The 17,994-nt window shown below is 38.0% G+C and overlaps 1 protein-coding gene across 1 annotated transcript in view; it reads right to left on the bottom strand.

The window, feature by feature from the left end:
- Positions 1-17,994, bottom strand: part of LOC111861680 (GATOR complex protein Iml1) — a gene marked incomplete in the record, with an annotated part of 91,661 nt that overhangs the window by 10,958 nt on the left and 62,709 nt on the right. The window contains 4 exon segments of the mRNA XM_033750413.1: positions 3,267-3,479; positions 5,570-5,678; positions 9,278-9,488; positions 13,082-13,255. Of these exon segments, the coding sequence (XP_033606304.1) occupies positions 3,267-3,479; positions 5,570-5,678; positions 9,278-9,488; positions 13,082-13,255 (707 nt within the window).

Raw genomic sequence — 17,994 nt, 5'->3', positions numbered from 1 at the left:
TTGCACAAAAAAGACAAAATAATTTAAACAATATTAAAATATGCATGTATTATAGTGTGACGTGGATGGCGTAGCGGGAGGTGGTGGTCATGTGAACTCTGTGATCTCGCGAGTGACATCACATACCCCCACTCCATCCATCAGTGTGCAACGCTCGGTAGACACCCCTTTCCCCACGGTGACGTAACATGGGACACCGCAGTTGCTACATAGCAGTAAACAACTCCCGGCAGCGCTGCCCAGCAATGCCTTTGTAAACATGGCGGGGAGTCCGTGCAACGACTGTTCCTAGGCAGTCAGTAAACACGACGTTACGCAACAGTGGTGCCTCTTACGTAACTGTTTTCTGTGTTGTCTGTAACGGGGCTAAATAAGGAGCAGCGAACACTATTCAACAGTTAGTTACGAGTTAGCCAGGGAGTCAGACAGTCAATGTGTGATTAAGAGTGACACTGTGTGGATCATTAAGTTGCCGAGAGCAGTGGAAGTAATTGTGACACTGCCGATGGCAGTAGTTGTGAAACTGTAAATTGTGTAAGTGTAAAAGTGAATGTGCAATAAATCTGCTAGATCCAGAATGGCATGAAGTTATTTGTCACGTTACATACCCAACACGTGACAATTTGGTGTCAGAACAGTGTGAAGTTACTTGTCGCGTGTTATACACCCAACATGTGACAATATATACACCGTTCTCAACTTTAACAGCTTTTTATGGGCTGCACACAAAGAAGTCTGGTGTAGCACTTATGTTCTAGACACGTATTTGTGAGGTGTTTGGTTCAAATCCCAACTACACTGACTGAAAGTTTTCACAGTTTTCCTAAGTCACTCATACAAATGCTGGGATAGTATCTCAATTATGCTATGACCCTTCCAAATCATTTCCAAGTCATTATTCACTAATCATCCTACAATCTGATGCTATACTGTCTGAGCTACTGACAAGGTTGTCACATTATTCACAGAGAAAATCTATGAGTTACAAATAAGACCTTTCCAAAGTCTCTGGTACCTGAAAGTTTGTAACACTAATACCTATTATTTAGCCCTATGTTGAGTCACTTAAACATAATTTTCATCATCACCACCAATTTTTGACACATCTTAATATTACTGAGCAAACTTCATTTTGGTCTTCTAAGGGGGCACCCTATCTAAATTCAGTAAATGTTTCATTTATCTCTTAGCCAAGTTAGATGTTGAATCTATCACATTTTCATTGATTAAAGCACCATAACCATGAGAGATGAGGTAATGGGTTAAATTCCTCATATTGACTTTTATGCCAGGATAGTTCAGCAGGTACAGCAACTAGGCTATGGGCTCACTTGCTCACTCACTCATGGAGCTGAGCCCTTCTTGAGAAGCCACCATTTGTGCAGCTACTCAAGAACTTCCCAGCATTTTAGGGAAGCCTAAGGTTCATTACCATGTTCAGAAGAGCCCTCCACTGGTCCCTATACTGAGCCAGATCAATCCAATCCATACCATCCCATCCTATATCTCTAAGATCCAGTTTAATATTGTCCACCCACCTACACATTGGTCTTCCCGGTGGTCTCTTTCCTTCTGGCTTTATCACAAATATCCTATATGCATTCCTCTTCTCTCCCATTCATGCTACATGCCCTGCACATCTCATCATCCTTGATTTGAGATTTCTAATTATACTTGGAGAAGAGGATAAGTTATGAAGCTCCTCATTATGCAGTTTTGTGAAACCTCCTGTCACTTCATCTCTCTTTGGTCCAAATACTCTCAACACCCTGTTCTCATAATGGGCTGGATGACCAGAATTCAATTCCAAGCAGGGCCCATCCAGCTCTCTATCCAGGGGCCCTATCCCCCAAGAAGTATAAGTGGTAGGAGCATGCAGCTGACCACTCACCTCCATGTAGTGTTGAGGTCAAGAATGGTGCAGCTATACCTTCACTCACCCATATGCCTTCATGGCACAGTATTTAATTACATAATTATGTACAGGAATACCTTTACCATTATCATTTCTTGATGAGCAGAATAACTATGAAATATTCAAGGCAGACCCTGTACCATGGACTTACAGTGAAATATAATTAATTCAGATAAACTGGGGGAAGGGGTACTCTGAATAAGTTAAAAAGTCTAAATTATATGTAAATATTTTCCACTTGTAGTTGGAAGTGTTCTTTTTAAAAGCAGAAAATTGTATGCTTTTCAACACTAATTATATATTGTGTATTCTGATACTTCTCTAAGCTGACATAAAGTGGAAAATTGTATCATTACATCCTCGTTTCTCAAAAATCTTTGTTCTGTGTGTGTGTGTGTGTCTATATATATATATATATATACAAGCATATTTGGACTGATTTGTTTATATATATAAACAAAGGCAGTCCAAATTATAGAGGGTCAAAACTAGTGAAGTTTTACAGTATTTAGTTACTTGTTACTTATGTTCCAGGCATTAAACAAGGCATTTATACCTGAAGAAGATCATAGTTAGAGCATGCTTCATAGGACAAAGTACTTCTTGGCTCATCTAACAACTGTGTCAACTATACAAGATGTAACCTAAAAGCCTGGCACAAATGTAAGCATATTCTTCCATCCTCCTCACAAATAGAAAAATTGGCCATATAGAAATGGGTTCAAAAAGCCTCCTTCAGGGCCACAGCTCTCTTTTCTTTTTTGAAATTTATAATGCATCTCACTTCTTGCCCCCCCACCCCATGCATGCCATCAATATATACTTTTGTAATGTTTGTTTCAAACTCATTTTTCCTTTCACTTGGGATAAAATTACCATTTTCTGCTCAAGAAGATTTCTGTTCAGAAGTTTAAAAGTTAACCAAAAGTTATCACATAAACTTATATCCTCAGTATATGCAACAGAGGTACTAACAAACAATTCTTACATAACTTGCAAGAAACACTGTACTGAAATAAAAAAAAAGGCAATGTGATTGTGGAACGGTGAAATCAAAGTATGCCACTATGTAAGATTTGAGGCTTTCACGGCGGTGACTATGAAGAAAGCAGTCTTCTGGGCTTTGGCGCCGTGTATATGTGGTGTTAACCGACGTTTCGGAGGAACCGTTACCGTGTCTCACGGTGTTGTCGCTTGCAGATTTACCTATACTTTTTCTTCAACCCTGAAGATGGGGGCGATACGTTCCTCCGAAACGTCGGTTAACACCACATATACACGGCGCCAAAGCCCAGAAGACTGCTTTCTTCAAAGTATGCCACTGACAATACACAGAGGATAGTTATCTAACCTGTCCAATCCCTGTCACCTTCACCATCTTCCTGGCACATTTCTTCTAGAACAGTGCACAGGAACTTAGGGGTAACATTTGGTGAAGAAGGTGTTTCAGATGTTGGTGACAGTGGCACAGTCTGCCTCCACCCTGTTGGATGCTTAACTTCAACCTCTAGCCATTCATTCTCAAAACTCTGAAGATCACCCAATGGGTTCAGATACTCTCCATCTATAACAGATAAAGTTACATTTAAAGTTACTTCACAAATTTAAAACTTTTATGTACTCTTTGCAGCCTATAAAATGTAGAAAAGTAATGTCAGTGTGTTAGGTTGCGTGTTTCATTTCCACTTCACCTTTATGTGTGGGAATTTTAAACCTCCCAGCACAACACAGTTGGTGGCTGGATTTTAACTCTGGGTAAGAACTATTCACTATCTAGGAATAGGGGATATTAAATATCCTAGTATTAAGGGCCAATGGTCATGCTTTGACTAAATACTGATACTGAAAAAAGGTACACTCAGCAAGCTAAACTGCTTTCATGCACCAATGCAATTAACAACCAATACAATGGAAGACTATTAATGAAATCTGGTACTGACAGTCTACACTAGCCCTTCACAAGCCAGTATTTATGTGGTGCAGCAACCCTGTCACATCATTCATATTAAAAATATTCATCATAAGTTTTCTGAATGGCTCTGGTGCTACTTCATCAGAGGTAGTTCTAAGACAAATCCGTAACATTAGGTTTTGGTCTTCATAGCCTCTTGATACATCTATCCTAGAGAAGAGAATCTGTGATTCATACAATGAAGTATCAGTAATTCTGATTAACTTTACAATACTAGAGATGAACCTTCAAAAAAGGAACACTAATATCAATGAGATATAGAACAATATGAAGACTGCACATGAAAGAATGTGAACTCTAAAGTGAAGTGTATTTCTTCACCCTCATTACCTGTCAATACAGTCACACTTTAAAATGGCTGAGTATACATTTTCTTCAAGTGAAAGAAACACAGATATGTGAAAAATATCAGTGCAGAGACATCGCACATATATTTTCATGCATAACTGACCTTGAGTGTTACCTTACAAATTAAACTGACCTTTGTTCAGTACACCAACCGCTGATTACTGAATACTGAACACAAATTTTATTTCATTGGTAAGCGCTGTTTCGAGAAAACTGATTGAGATTTGTAAGTTTTACCTGAAAATTTTATCAGGTTGATGTACATTTAACAAAGGACAAAAGAAAATTAACTCATAGCTTCATGACTTAGTGTCATTACTGCATGCATCCTGCTGTGTATTACTATACATTATCATTATGGCTGTCAACACAACAAATTTAAAATAAATATATTGTTACTGTATTAACATCTGTTTATTATTCTGCAACTGCTACACGTTTTGATACAGCTGGATTGACATCAGGCAGTTTTCATGATATAATGCTTGTTACTGAATTGTGTTTCTAATATGGATCCACATTGACAATTATATTAATATAAAGTTCGCTACCAATTTCCATATCTTGTTATACCACTAAATTGTAATATTAGTCATACTGGTTAAAATGTTACAACACTGTTTAAAATCTTTGTCAGAATGTTACCAGTCTTTGTTAAATGTTTATAAAATTTATATTAATATAATTGCTAATATGGATCCACACACACACAGTTTAGAAACACAGTTGAGTGTTACATCATAAAAACTGATTGATGATGATCCAGCTGGATGTAAACATGCAACAGATACAAAATAATAATCAAATGTTAATACAGTAACTTTCAGTGTACTTAATGATGCTCTTTCAACTACATTAATTTTATAACATTTTATGGTCAGATGAGCATGAAAGGATTTTAAACTAGGCATGTATAATTTTAACGATCTACTCAAGGACTTCCCTGGAAGGACTAAGAAAAATATATACTTATGTATGGCTAGACCCTAAAGGGTGTAATGACAACTTACTGTGGATATATCCTGTATCAAATATCATATGGATTCATAAATAAATATGGAAAGTGGAACATGAAAATGGATGAAAAATAATGAGCCCCAACTTCCCAATAAGGAGTTCTTTGTTTTGCACAATGTACACACCTTGAAAGTTACTCTAAGTTTGGTATATATGTAGTGACAAACAATTTAATGCATATTTAAAGTTGAAGGTATAGCACACTTGGACAAAATTAAGGAAATCCTTCATCTACATATGTTATCCAAGCAACAGCCTCTGTGAAGTTCCTTCTGCAAACTGGAAAGACCAGAATAAAATTACAAAAAAGAACTAACCTTTCTGATCTTTCTCTTGCTGGACTATATGGTACAGGTAGAAGCCCACAATGAATGGATGGGAGAAATCACCTGATGCATGGCAAACCATTTTCTCTTTCAGCATTTGCTGAAAAAAATGACAAGAGATCAATATATTCAATTCTGGTTACATAATTCCTAAACTATAGTATGACAAATAATGTGAAAACCTAATTAAGGTTTCTTTGGGGACTAGTGGATTTCGACACTAAACTGAGAAAAATCTTGAATGAAGAAAATTTTACACTGACCTTACTGACTCAATTAAAGGGAAATTAAGTCAAAATATGGAATTAATGTTCTTATATGAGATGAGCAAATGGGAGGTGGGGGGTCTGCATTGCCCGCAAGTGCAGTCCTCCTAGATGGTTCCAGAAACTCCTGAAGGCTGAGATTGACCGAGAAGCTGTGAGGAACTTCCTAGGACTGTGCGTATATAAAAGTAGTTGCAAAATTCTTGCTGTCAATCTGTGCTTAGAGGTAGCATGGTAAAGATGTGTCGAAAAATAGAGCAGAGAGTTTCATGAGTCCAACTGAGTGGAGCAAAGATGAGAAACGAGTTCAGTGGACTGGTGTTAGAGTACAGTGGGCATAGACAGACATCAACATATAAGTGACTACTGATGGTAAGACAATAATTGTTCCAAATAACAGAAATTTAACAATATTTATATTTCATCCTTGTCCCTACCATGAAAGTAACTCAGATGTTGATGCAAGTCCGCTAGGCATTCAATAATTCAATCTGACAGATACTAAGAAGCTGGTTTCCTGTTGCACATAATTCACATATATTACTATGCAAAATACTTGATTTTATACTTTTTCTGTTATAGACACTCAACAAAGACAACTCTCGTATGACAGTTATTCAATGTTTGTCACAAAAAAAATGGGCCAGGAACTTTCTGCACAGCTGTAGCACTAAGCATGCCAATAAATTCAGTAAGAGATAATGTCAAGTGCCCAGAAATGGTCACCGTTTCCAGAGTCACCACTTAGCAAGGGGTATATATGCCATAATAATATAAACAAAATCCATTATATGTATACAGTGGCCATCTTGTAGTGCACTCAATTTCATCTGTCACTTCACAACATGTTTCGGCAACATAGTGCCATCATCAGGTGTCCCAATTACGTCAATCTATTGCATTGCCTGCCCTACAACACTCGCAGCTAAGAAGGGAACACACATCACAAGACGCGGTTTACACAGAAAATAAGAAAAACGACCCCGTAGTGAACGAACCACATGCAAGTTTTAATTAAGACAAATAAGATGAATTATCTTAACAAGTTTTAGCGAGTGTAAATTTATCATAATTGACAAATACGGACTTTTTAAATACTTTTTAAATGGTGTTGTGAAAATATATGAGGGTAGGCAATGCAATAGATTGACGTAATTGGGACACCTGATGATGGCACTATGTTGCCGAAACATGTTGTGAAGTGACAGGTGAAATTGAGTGCACTACAAGACGGCCACTGTATACATATAATGGATGAAAATCAGTGTAACAGGACGCTAAAATATAACATTATAAACAAAATCATAAAACATCTAGCCCCATAAAAACAAAATACTGCCGTTGACCCACAACACCAGAAACAGAATGGGCCACTTTCACATACAGTGGAAAAGAAATAAGAAAAATCACAAAATTATTCAAGGACACACAAATAAAAACAGCATTCAGACTGCAGAACACAACAGAAAACATACTGAAACAATATCCACAAACACAACAAATGTGACATTTACCAAATTAAATGCTTAGACTGGCCACTAAAATACATAGGACAAACAGGCAAAGCGTCCAACAGCAGAAACAAAGAAATTACACAGGCAACTAGAAATGATAAGGGTAGTTCAGGGTACTCGAACCACATATTAAACACAGGACATAAATATGGAATTGTAACAGATACACAGGACATTAGAAGGACATAATCATCAAATTCCTTGTAAAATTCAGCAACTTGGTCTTGCTGTTCTTTATACCCATCCATTCAAGCCTCCATTTTACTGCCAGCACAATTTTATTAAATTTTTCAGCATTTCACAGGGTTCATAAGTTAATGCTCACTTGCTGCAATGCATGACACACTTCAATGTAGTAGGAGCAATAAAATTGGACAGCCAAGACACATAAATTATTAATATTGCAAAATGGCTGTGTACAGCACTATTAGGACACTCCTGCTATAATGCAGCCATCGATTTTCAACTTCTCCCACCCAGCTACACTGTCGCTCTCTCAGATGGTTTGAACAACGCTAATTGATCTCCTGCTCTCCAACATGATACTGATAACAACAGTGTTGCAAGAGTGGTATTTCTGCATCTTTTACAACTATCTAAATGGCGAACTAACAACAATGAACAGTGACTGGGTTTCATACCATTCCAGATTATGATGTCACAACGAAGAAAGAGGAAACACAATTCTCTTCTGATATTACAGATTTCAATGACCTGCTCAGACCAGTGGCTGAACCAAAGGTGACTAATGACACAACAGAGTAAATACTGCTGACAGACTCCCCTTGCCTCAAGGTCCTTTATTAGCTTATGTGTGGTGAACACAGCCCATCTGTCCTATTCATTCCCATCTCATGCTCTGCCTTCCAACACACATCACTGCAAATACATCTGCAAGGAATTCTAGCTGTGGCAGCCCCTTTCACCATTTTCACTACTCCCATTAGACCATCTCTCCTTTTCCCACCCAAAACTGGCACTGCTAACTTGGGGGGAGGGGCAAGAAAAATAAACCTATCCCTGTACCAGGACATGAAGGCCCATAGGGTTGTGAGACGTTGAGGGACCCACATTATCTAGACAATTGGCTCAAAGATGGCAGTAAGGTTGTCAGCCTCTCACACCGGCCACGCTTTACTCCCCAGGAAAATTATTTAATTAATTCCTGGTACTCATTTCTGTTAGAGGCTGAGTGAACCCCAGGGCCATAGCGCAGCTGGAATGATTAAGTCAACTGAAAAAAATCCAATGACCTCATTGGGACTTGAACCCATGACCTTCCGGCTTGTAGCATAGCCCCTCAACCAACTACGCTACCCCATGGCCCCCAAGGAAAAAAGAAAAGGATGAAAACACATGTCCACATTTATAAAAATGTATCAAGCATGGATGCACTCATAGCAATCTATATATAGCGATGGGCCATGGGCTGGATGGCTAGGGTTCAATTCCTGGCAGGGACAAGAGATTTTTACCTACTCCAAAGTATCTACCCTGACTTTGAGGCCCAACCAGCTGCCTATACAATGGGAACCAGGGGTAAACTGTCAAGGACATGAAACTGACCTCTCATCTCCACCTAATGCTGAGATCAAGAATGGTGAAGCTGCACGTCCATTCCCATCCACATATTCATGTTGTGGTACTTAACTAATTAAGCAAAAGAAAAACTTTACCTTACCTTTACCTTACCAGATATTCTCAAGTAATTAGTAGTTGACTGTAGCACTAATGTTAACTACACATACCTCCACCCTTTAGTCTTCATATTATTCAGATCAGCGGTTCAGTTTTGGGATTATCTGATATAGAAGGCTGTTTCTTAGGAAAAATGTCTGGATGGACTAGATGGGGTGAGTATCTGGGCAGCCAATTTTCTGTGTGACAACAAAAAGGTTGTAATCTGGGCAAACACTGACCTCCATGATATCAACTGCTTTCTCTTCATGCAGCACTCCCTCTACATGGCATATCAACCACTGCACAGCATCTGCACTTACGAATGTATAGCTTGGCAAGCTGGGATGGTGGGTTAGAAAACCAACACCTGACACTGTATTTCTCAGAGCCTCAAGAATTTCTGACAGTGTTGCCGTGCTTTTCAGTCGATGGATGTCAAAATGACTCTGGCTGGAATGACATGTTTAAAAATATCATTAATCATTACATACAGAGTAGCTCACACACATTCATTAATACATGAGTGTCACTGCTATTTCAGAAGTTCATTATGTATCATTATGAAACATAATGCCACAAAAACAGAGGAGCCTCAGTACATTAGAACTTGGTAATTTTTTCATAAGAAATTTTATGTAGGATAGAGTTTAGATAGCTAGTTATTTAGAGAGGGTGGGTTTCCCCATGCACTTAGACCAGTATTGGTCCATTGTGCTTCCCTCTATGATATTCTACCAGTCTCTATACCCTACCGATAAATGGTGCGTACCATCAGTCCCGACCGAGCCAGTGAGTTCGGTCTCTACTGGCTTGGAGGTATCTATAATGCTTCCCCCATATATCAGAGGCCTTAGAGACTATTGTTGGGCGGGAAACGTCCTGGAATTTGGCTCAGTGATCCCCTTTGGGGATATGAGGTTCTTTTATGTGCCGTAAAGTTACAACATGGGACACACAGCTTAAAGTCCCTCCCAGAGGACTTGTTCCCTGAATTTTTCCGCCCTTAAAAATTCGACGACCTCCGCCGGGTATTTGAACCCGCGTACCACGAGTCATGAGGTGGGAATGTTACCTCTAGACTATGGAGGCCGCTTAGGATAGAGTTTACTGCAATTTATAATTTTATTTGAAACATTCTCTTGACACGATACACATTTAAGAGAGGGGATCTAGAAAAATTATTCATATTTCTTTGGAGTAATATCTGTGTTGCTCAAAGTAAACTGATAGGAACCAAAATTAAATTACTCTGACAAATTTTACTTAAACCTCCAACATCTGATTTCACTGAAATCCAATGAGTAGTTCTGGAGATGAAAGATACAGATGAAGAGAGACAGCAGCCTTTTACAGAAACATAAGTGGACTTAATTTTTAAGTCCAACCAACATCTGAAGCTCGCCATCATTCAAGACATACATCACTACATCTAGTTATGTTCACACATTCTGAATTGTGCCCACTGATAAAGAGCTTTTTACTAAATTGCTGAACAGAACTGCTTCTGTTGGGATGATTAATAAGAATTCTTACATATATCCAGTGAACATATTTATGCCATTTAAATCAATTTCTCAGGTAAGTTCCAAAGTATCTGTTTGCCAGAAATTTTCTACCCACTCACTCCAAGTTATCCCATACAAAAGGCAGCTTACTTAACTTGTTTGTCTTACTCGCAGTTTATTTAACAATGCTTTTTTTTTTAACCACACTGGTTATATAACATGAAATGGAAGGATTGTTGTGAATGACCATTTGAAAAGACATGAAAGGAAGGAGAACCAAATTACATTTGTAACAGTAGATCAGGCACCATTACCACTATTAAATATGAAGATTAAGCAATCAGCAAACTGAGAAAGAAAGAAAGGAAAAAAAAAGAAGAAGGAAAAAAAAAAAGGAATTCTTGGCAGAATTCATAATACCTAATTTTCTATAGCACAGATTTCCAGTTTTACAAATCCTGTGCTGTTAATGTCATATTTTGGTAACATAAGTTTATACTCCAACAATATATTACAATTTAGATGAGTAATTTCCAGGATGAACACGTGTGCAGATGGTCATAGGACTGAACCTACTCAAGTCAATATATTCATTCTGTTGTTGCTATAATGATCACTGTTTTCGTTATCCTCATTGTTGTCATTCCTGCTGTTACTGCTGAGATTTTATTTTTTCAAGAACCCCTTTCTATATACTGATTCTGACCAAATGAAATGTCAGATAAACACACCAAGGTCTGCAACATTACTGTTTGTATCAACACTTCTAAACAGTGTCTCATATAGAATTCATAGGTATGTTTATCACCTACATACAAAATTTCACATTCCTGTCTCTAATGTTTCATTAATTATCACTGCCAAACTGAAAGCTGCAAGGAACAATTAGTATGACTGTCTCTTGTTTTACATTGTATAAAAATATTTTAATAAAAGTTGAATGTTTTGAAGATTATTAATACATAACTTTAGAACCCCATATTATTTAGTACTAAGTCCTTCCTATTTCACAAGTTAATACATCTGCTGCACTAACATTCCTGAATATAGGATATTAAAAAGTATAGCTTCTGCTTGGTATGTGTCTATTTTTATTGGTTTTCATTTCTTCTTGGGTGGTTCTTAAGCTGTTTTCATTTCCTGTAGCTTTTCTTGAATGGCTTTCAGGAGTTTCATCATTTGTTCCATTTTTGTAGTTTGGCGATATAATGATCAAGATCCAATGCAGTATCCAATCTAACCATTTCTGACATCAGAATGTCACAATTTAGGCGTGTGACTATAGACAGAGTTTGGATTGGTGAATGAATTTATTGGACACTTATACACACAACTTGGAACTACAAGCACTTACAACACTATCACTGTACTAAACACTTTAAATTTCATTGGAGTACATGCTAACTTTTCTCAATATACACTCACTAGTCATTTCCTGGCAATGAATCTTAACAATGGAGATTTTTAAGCTTCTGTGGTCACGGCGTTGCCTGCTGGCTAACACATCAAAAAAACAAAAACAAACTCCGTGGTCTGCAGTCCACAAGCGAATTATACTGACTGAGCAACTGCTGCCTGTCGGTAAATTCAGTGCCGACTTTAGCAGATAGAGGGTGTCGCATGGTCAGCACAACAGATCCCCATGGACGTTAATCTCGGTTTTCTAGACTGGAGCTGCTAATTCCTTGAAATAGCTCCTCAATTATCCTCATGAGGCTGACTGGACCCCATTCCAGACCCCGTACTTCTCAGAAAATCTGGTAGCATCAGGAATTGAACCCAGGAGCTCTGGACTTGTAGCCACGAACTCTGACCACTAGACCACAGAGGCAGTCTGGCTAGCACTGGTGAACACTTCACAACTCATAATTCCAATTAATTATAGCGACATCTCTTCTCAACCTCCCTTGCAGAACTCAACTGAACTCATTTCTCAACTGTCCAGGTTACTTCTCAGAATGGACCAAATAGAAAACACAGTTTTTCTATTGTTGCATTCATGTCTGTTGCCATTGGTACATGTTTACCAAGCAGTTGCCCAAAAGAGGGTTGCATAACCCCATTTATTAAGCATCTGCTACCCTAGAAATGGGTGTTGTTTCGCAACTGTGACCCAGTAACAGGTCCATATGCTACTTTTTTTTAAATTCGCTTAGTGGGGGGTGGAGTCCAACTGGTTCCACTTGGCACGGCGGCCACTGATTGGCCTATTGTAGCCTGCCCCAGGTGATTATGATGATGGAGAATTTGGTGGAATGAAGAATGGCAAGGGAAACCTAAGTACTCAGAGCAAACCTGCCCCAGCACCACTTTGTCCACCACAAATTCCACTTAACCAGACCCGGGGTCGAACCCGGGCTGCCACAGTGGGAAAGCAGGTCCATATGCTACAATACATCCTATCAGCATTCACACGTAGGAAATGGGGACACTGACAAAAACCTGTCATGATACTTGTCATTCAAGCCAAGAATCAAAACGTGTATGATCTCTCCAATAAAGAGCAGGAGTGCTGCTCAACAACATTTGGTGACTTGCCTCTCATCTGCAGAGTCCTGATGATGCGGTGAGTCTGTCTGTTGTTGCTGTTGTTCAGGAGACACTGGCTGCTGACTTGAAGCCTTGTTCTCTCCCCCAGCTGCCTCAGTGGCAGGAGAGATGCGGCCGCTACCCCCTTCCACCTTCACTCGCTCCATAACTTTAGAACCTGACCTGATATATTACAATAAATACAACAGACTGAATTATGCATGTGTCCAACACATCTAGCACATATATGAGGTGCATTCAAAAGTTAAGTTACATTCACCAACTGTTAAAAAGATTTTTGATAGAGGTTGGCAACTCTGTCAGAATAGTTGTTTTACTATAAGGCTCAATTCACCTCAGTTGTTAGTAACATGACCTATTTAGCAGCTGGATTTCATACTGCCATTTTCCAACGAATTGTACTTCTGAAGTCAGATATGAAATTCTTGAAGTGTTCTGCACATGCTTTATTTACCTGCCTTATCTGTGATTTCTGGCTGTTCCAAAAGATGAAAGATTCACTTTGAGAAATCTAGTATCAGTCAAGAAGTAAGCTGGAAATGTTAAGTTACCAAAGCAGAAAAAACAAAGAAAGGACTTGGTGCTGAGAGGTGAACACAGTCTATGCATTCCGTTTTCAGTAAAAGATCTTATTTTTACAATGCACCTCATAAATCAATGTTTATACTTTTCACAAAGTCAATGTTCAGATTTAACTCACACCACTGATTTTCTATGTGCTGTAAAGCTCATGCTAAGATTCTAGAATGCCATATTGGGAAAAACACAGAGGCAGTGCAGTAAGAGAATAAAACTATCTTTGGAGAGGATTTTCAGCAAAAGACTATGTTCCATAATTCAACACATAATTGAAAAGATGCGACAAATTCTGAAACCCATGTAGCATTTATCAATTATGCAAAGGAATTCAAAGAAACGTCATGATAAAAAATGTGGGAAATATTTCATGCCACACAATTTCCAAACCATTTAAAATATGGAGAGAAAAATCACCGTGCAAAAGAAAGTTACTACAGAGATTATGAGTGGAGCCAGAAAAGGGGGGCTCTTGTTAACCATAATATTTATTTAAATGAAGACATGAGAGAATGATACAACAATTTGGATATAAATTTTATTATTGCTAGTAAAAAAATAAACCATTTAGTACTTATTGCTGATGATCAACTACTAATTTTTAGAACACATTATGAGTTCCAAAAAGCAATACATAGATTACAAATGATAACCCAGGAATACAATTTAATACCCACATTTATAAATAAAAACAATCACTTTTATACAGACACATCTAGTACCTAAACTAGTCACTGAACCTAAAACATAAGGGTAAGCTTTACTTTTCTGGGGTGCAGTATCTCATATAAACAACAAATACAGATATAGAGGAAAATACCTAAATTCCAACCTGTGGCACAATATGAGGAACTAATTACTAATTAACTACCTCTATGGAGCAGAGTCCTTTTTGAGAAGCTAATACACGTAGTTCCTTGGCTAGTCAAGAAATTCTCAAAATTTTATGGAACCTGAAGGTGCTTTACCATGTTCACAAGAACCTGCTACTGGTTACTATCATGAGACAATTCTGCCCATACTTGTGAATTCCAGTTTTTCAAGATCCATTAAAATATTATTCTCCCATCTATGCCTAAGTCTTCACCAATGATATCCTTCCTTCAGGGTTTCCTACCAAAACTTCGCATGCACTTCTCTCATATATGCTACATTTGCTGTCATTCTCATCCTCCTTGATTTGATTGTTCCAATATTTGGCAAGGAACAAAAATTTTGAAGTTCCTCATCATTAAATTTTCGTCAGCCTTCTTTTACTTCTCTGACATCCAAATATTCTCCTCAGCATCCTGTTATGAAACACCATCAGTTTATAATCTTCCTTTCATGTGAGAGCAAGATTCACAGCTATTATTGCTAGTGGGGTAGGACTAAATCCCTTGTACTGCGGCCACTTCTGGCCTAAGATTCACACCTAAATAAAATGACATGCAAAATAAATTTTATTAAACATTACAAAGAAAACTGGAGAAGAGATATGTGAGTAGAACAAACACCAGCAAATTCCCAAAAGCAACACTAGGATTTCAAGACAATGAAGAGGTGGACAGAAAACTAGAAGACTGTAACAGGAGGCCCTAATGCCTAATACTTGAAAGGACAAAGAAGTTATGTTTTAACCCTGCACAATATGAATAACCTTAAAAATGTTAACAAAATACAGAAAATAAAAAAAAAATTATAAAACAATAGCTACCACTCTACTGTCACATGGCTCCAAAATATGGACAATGACAAAGAAAGATAAATGTAAAGTACAAATGCATGTTCTAGGCTCAGCAGCTGAAGTATCACTGACCACCCACACATCCCCAAAAAACCACAGTTTGTGACTAACAACACGGTTATCATTCCCCATCCTCCCAACTCGCCAGACTTACTGACATATAGCCCCACTTGCAAAAGGTGCATAGAAAAATATGAATTAGGCACACACAACCTATGTGACTGTGAGGCTATAGCTTACCTAAGATTTCACCACCTGGGCCATTACCTCATGGAGCCAGGTGGCTACTGAGATGCACATGTAAGTAAAATACTACACTTCAATTCAAAGTATAGGATTGTTGAAGGATTGAAATACTGGGGAATGCACAACAGATCACTGAAGGGCCAGTCTAGGCCTATCCCTTATGCATTCATTCCTCCATTTCACTCAGTTCTGTCAAAAAACAAAATTTTGGGTTGTTTCATATTTGGGCTTATCTGGTATTTGACTCCTCCAAATGAGACAATTAAATATAACTGATTATAAATGAGAACACATTATTTGAATAAGTCTGAAGTCTACTTTAATAATCTTGATCATGCAATGAGGGCTTCTCAGGTCATCAGCTGTGTCAAAATGGAGTTAGTATTCTAACTCGTTTTTTACACAGCTGATCCATGACAACTTCTTTTTGTCCAGTCACCACAAAAGCTTCAAATCTTGGACCTGATAAATACAGGTTTCATTTTGGAAGCTAGACAGACATATTGCTGAAATGTTCCTTAAGTTACTGGTACAGAGACCGAAAGGTGAGAATAATAGCAGGCACTGATATTACACTTCCAAATCAAATTCCTAGTGTAAAACTATAACAGACCACTATGCCAAAGATGTGGGAAACTGATAATGATACTGTGACAGGATGCCTAAAATTCATGAACTTCAGAATGTTAGAACTGCATAAATGTTACAGAGTCATCCATTTGCTATGAGACAAATACACGAATCCCTATCAGCCACAACAACTGAGATACTGTTTAGCTCAGTGTTGCCTGGGCAATCCACAACAAGGCGATATAAGAAAGCATGCTTGAAGAGTCATTGCTCTCATTGTCTGAGAGTTACCAGGTTACCTCAGCACTGCAAGGGACTATGTATATGATGATGGAGTGCCCAAGAACCAAGCTACAAGAGTCAAGCAATTGGTTGTGAATGAATGTAAATACTTGTAACAGTTGTATATAAAAGTAATCAGCATCAAATAAAATGGACTTCCAATCTGAACCCATTGTGTACTGAGTGGCACGTGACAATATAGCATACAACATGTTACATGAGTACTGGAACTCTTCAATTACATATGATATCCTATAAAAAGAACTAAACTGCTACTTCCTCCTCTTCTGGTAACATTTCATATTCTCTCTGCTGTCCAACATTCTTCACCTTTCATTTTATTCCATACTTTTACACCATTTTTAAACTATTATCAATCTCAACAACAGTCATCCTTTGGGATCTTTATTTTGAGATTCTTATTTCCAGATAAATTCTAAGCATTTTATATATATCCATTCTTTGTCAAAACCATTCCATTATCTTCACTCCTAGTTCCTCTATGGACCCTGGAACTCCAAATACATTTGTCTCATTCTACAAATTGCATTCTTCTACCTATCTTCCTGCAAATAATCACATATTTTTAAAGTCCCATGACCATATAAATCTTCACTCTTCTATACTGAACACATTAATGATACTCCTAAGATTGTGATGTTCATGATTTAAAAATGCAAACGTTCTGGGAGACATTTGATGACATAAATAATTATGACATTCATTAAAATTGGCTAATTTGTTATAAATATTATTGGAAATGTCACAGTTACAGATAACATGCACAACACTGAATACTACAGTTGCAATTCTGTTCAAAAGGAAGTTCACAAACCAAAAGCTTTCATGCTAATGCTCTGTGTGGCAATACAAGCATACTCTTCACATTGATTCCAATTTAAACTACATAACCCATCTCCCAAGCACAGACACACATGTCAAACAAGCATACAAATGTACTTCTCAGCAGTCATAATTTGGAACTTAGAGAAAATGTGAAAACTAACATGAACCATCAGTTTAACTACAGACTTAAGAAGAATGGAAAGGTGTACTCCAAACTGGAGAACTATATCTTACAAATGCATTCTTTGTGATTTTACATGCCTTATTGACTTTGATGTCTATTTATTGCTTATATGTTTGGGCTGTGGGAAACTTCAACTCATTTGTTCTTCATATTCTTAAAAGTGTACCCTCATTGATTTAAATCCCATACTCTTTACCAGGCATCATTAAAGTGATCAAATTAAAGGAACATGCAAGAGAAATGAGATGGGATATATAATCCCATCTCATTTCTGTTGCATGCTCCATCAATTTCATCATATCCCACATGATATATATTGTGACATGTTGCGCAACGGAGGACCCCTACCTCCCCAGCGGCACGTGGCGGTAACGTAGCGCTCCCTCCCCCACCCCCTCCGCGGTGACATAACGCGCAACGAGCGGTGACGTAAGACGGCGCGAGGTAACAGCGTTGCTAGGCTATACGCCA

Source organism: Cryptotermes secundus, unplaced genomic scaffold (assembly GCF_002891405.2).
Source record: "Cryptotermes secundus unplaced genomic scaffold, Csec_1.0 scaffold185, whole genome shotgun sequence".
In the NCBI taxonomy this organism is placed as follows: domain Eukaryota; kingdom Metazoa; phylum Arthropoda; class Insecta; order Blattodea; family Kalotermitidae; genus Cryptotermes; species Cryptotermes secundus.
This window is presented reverse-complemented; position numbering and strand designations above follow the sequence as displayed.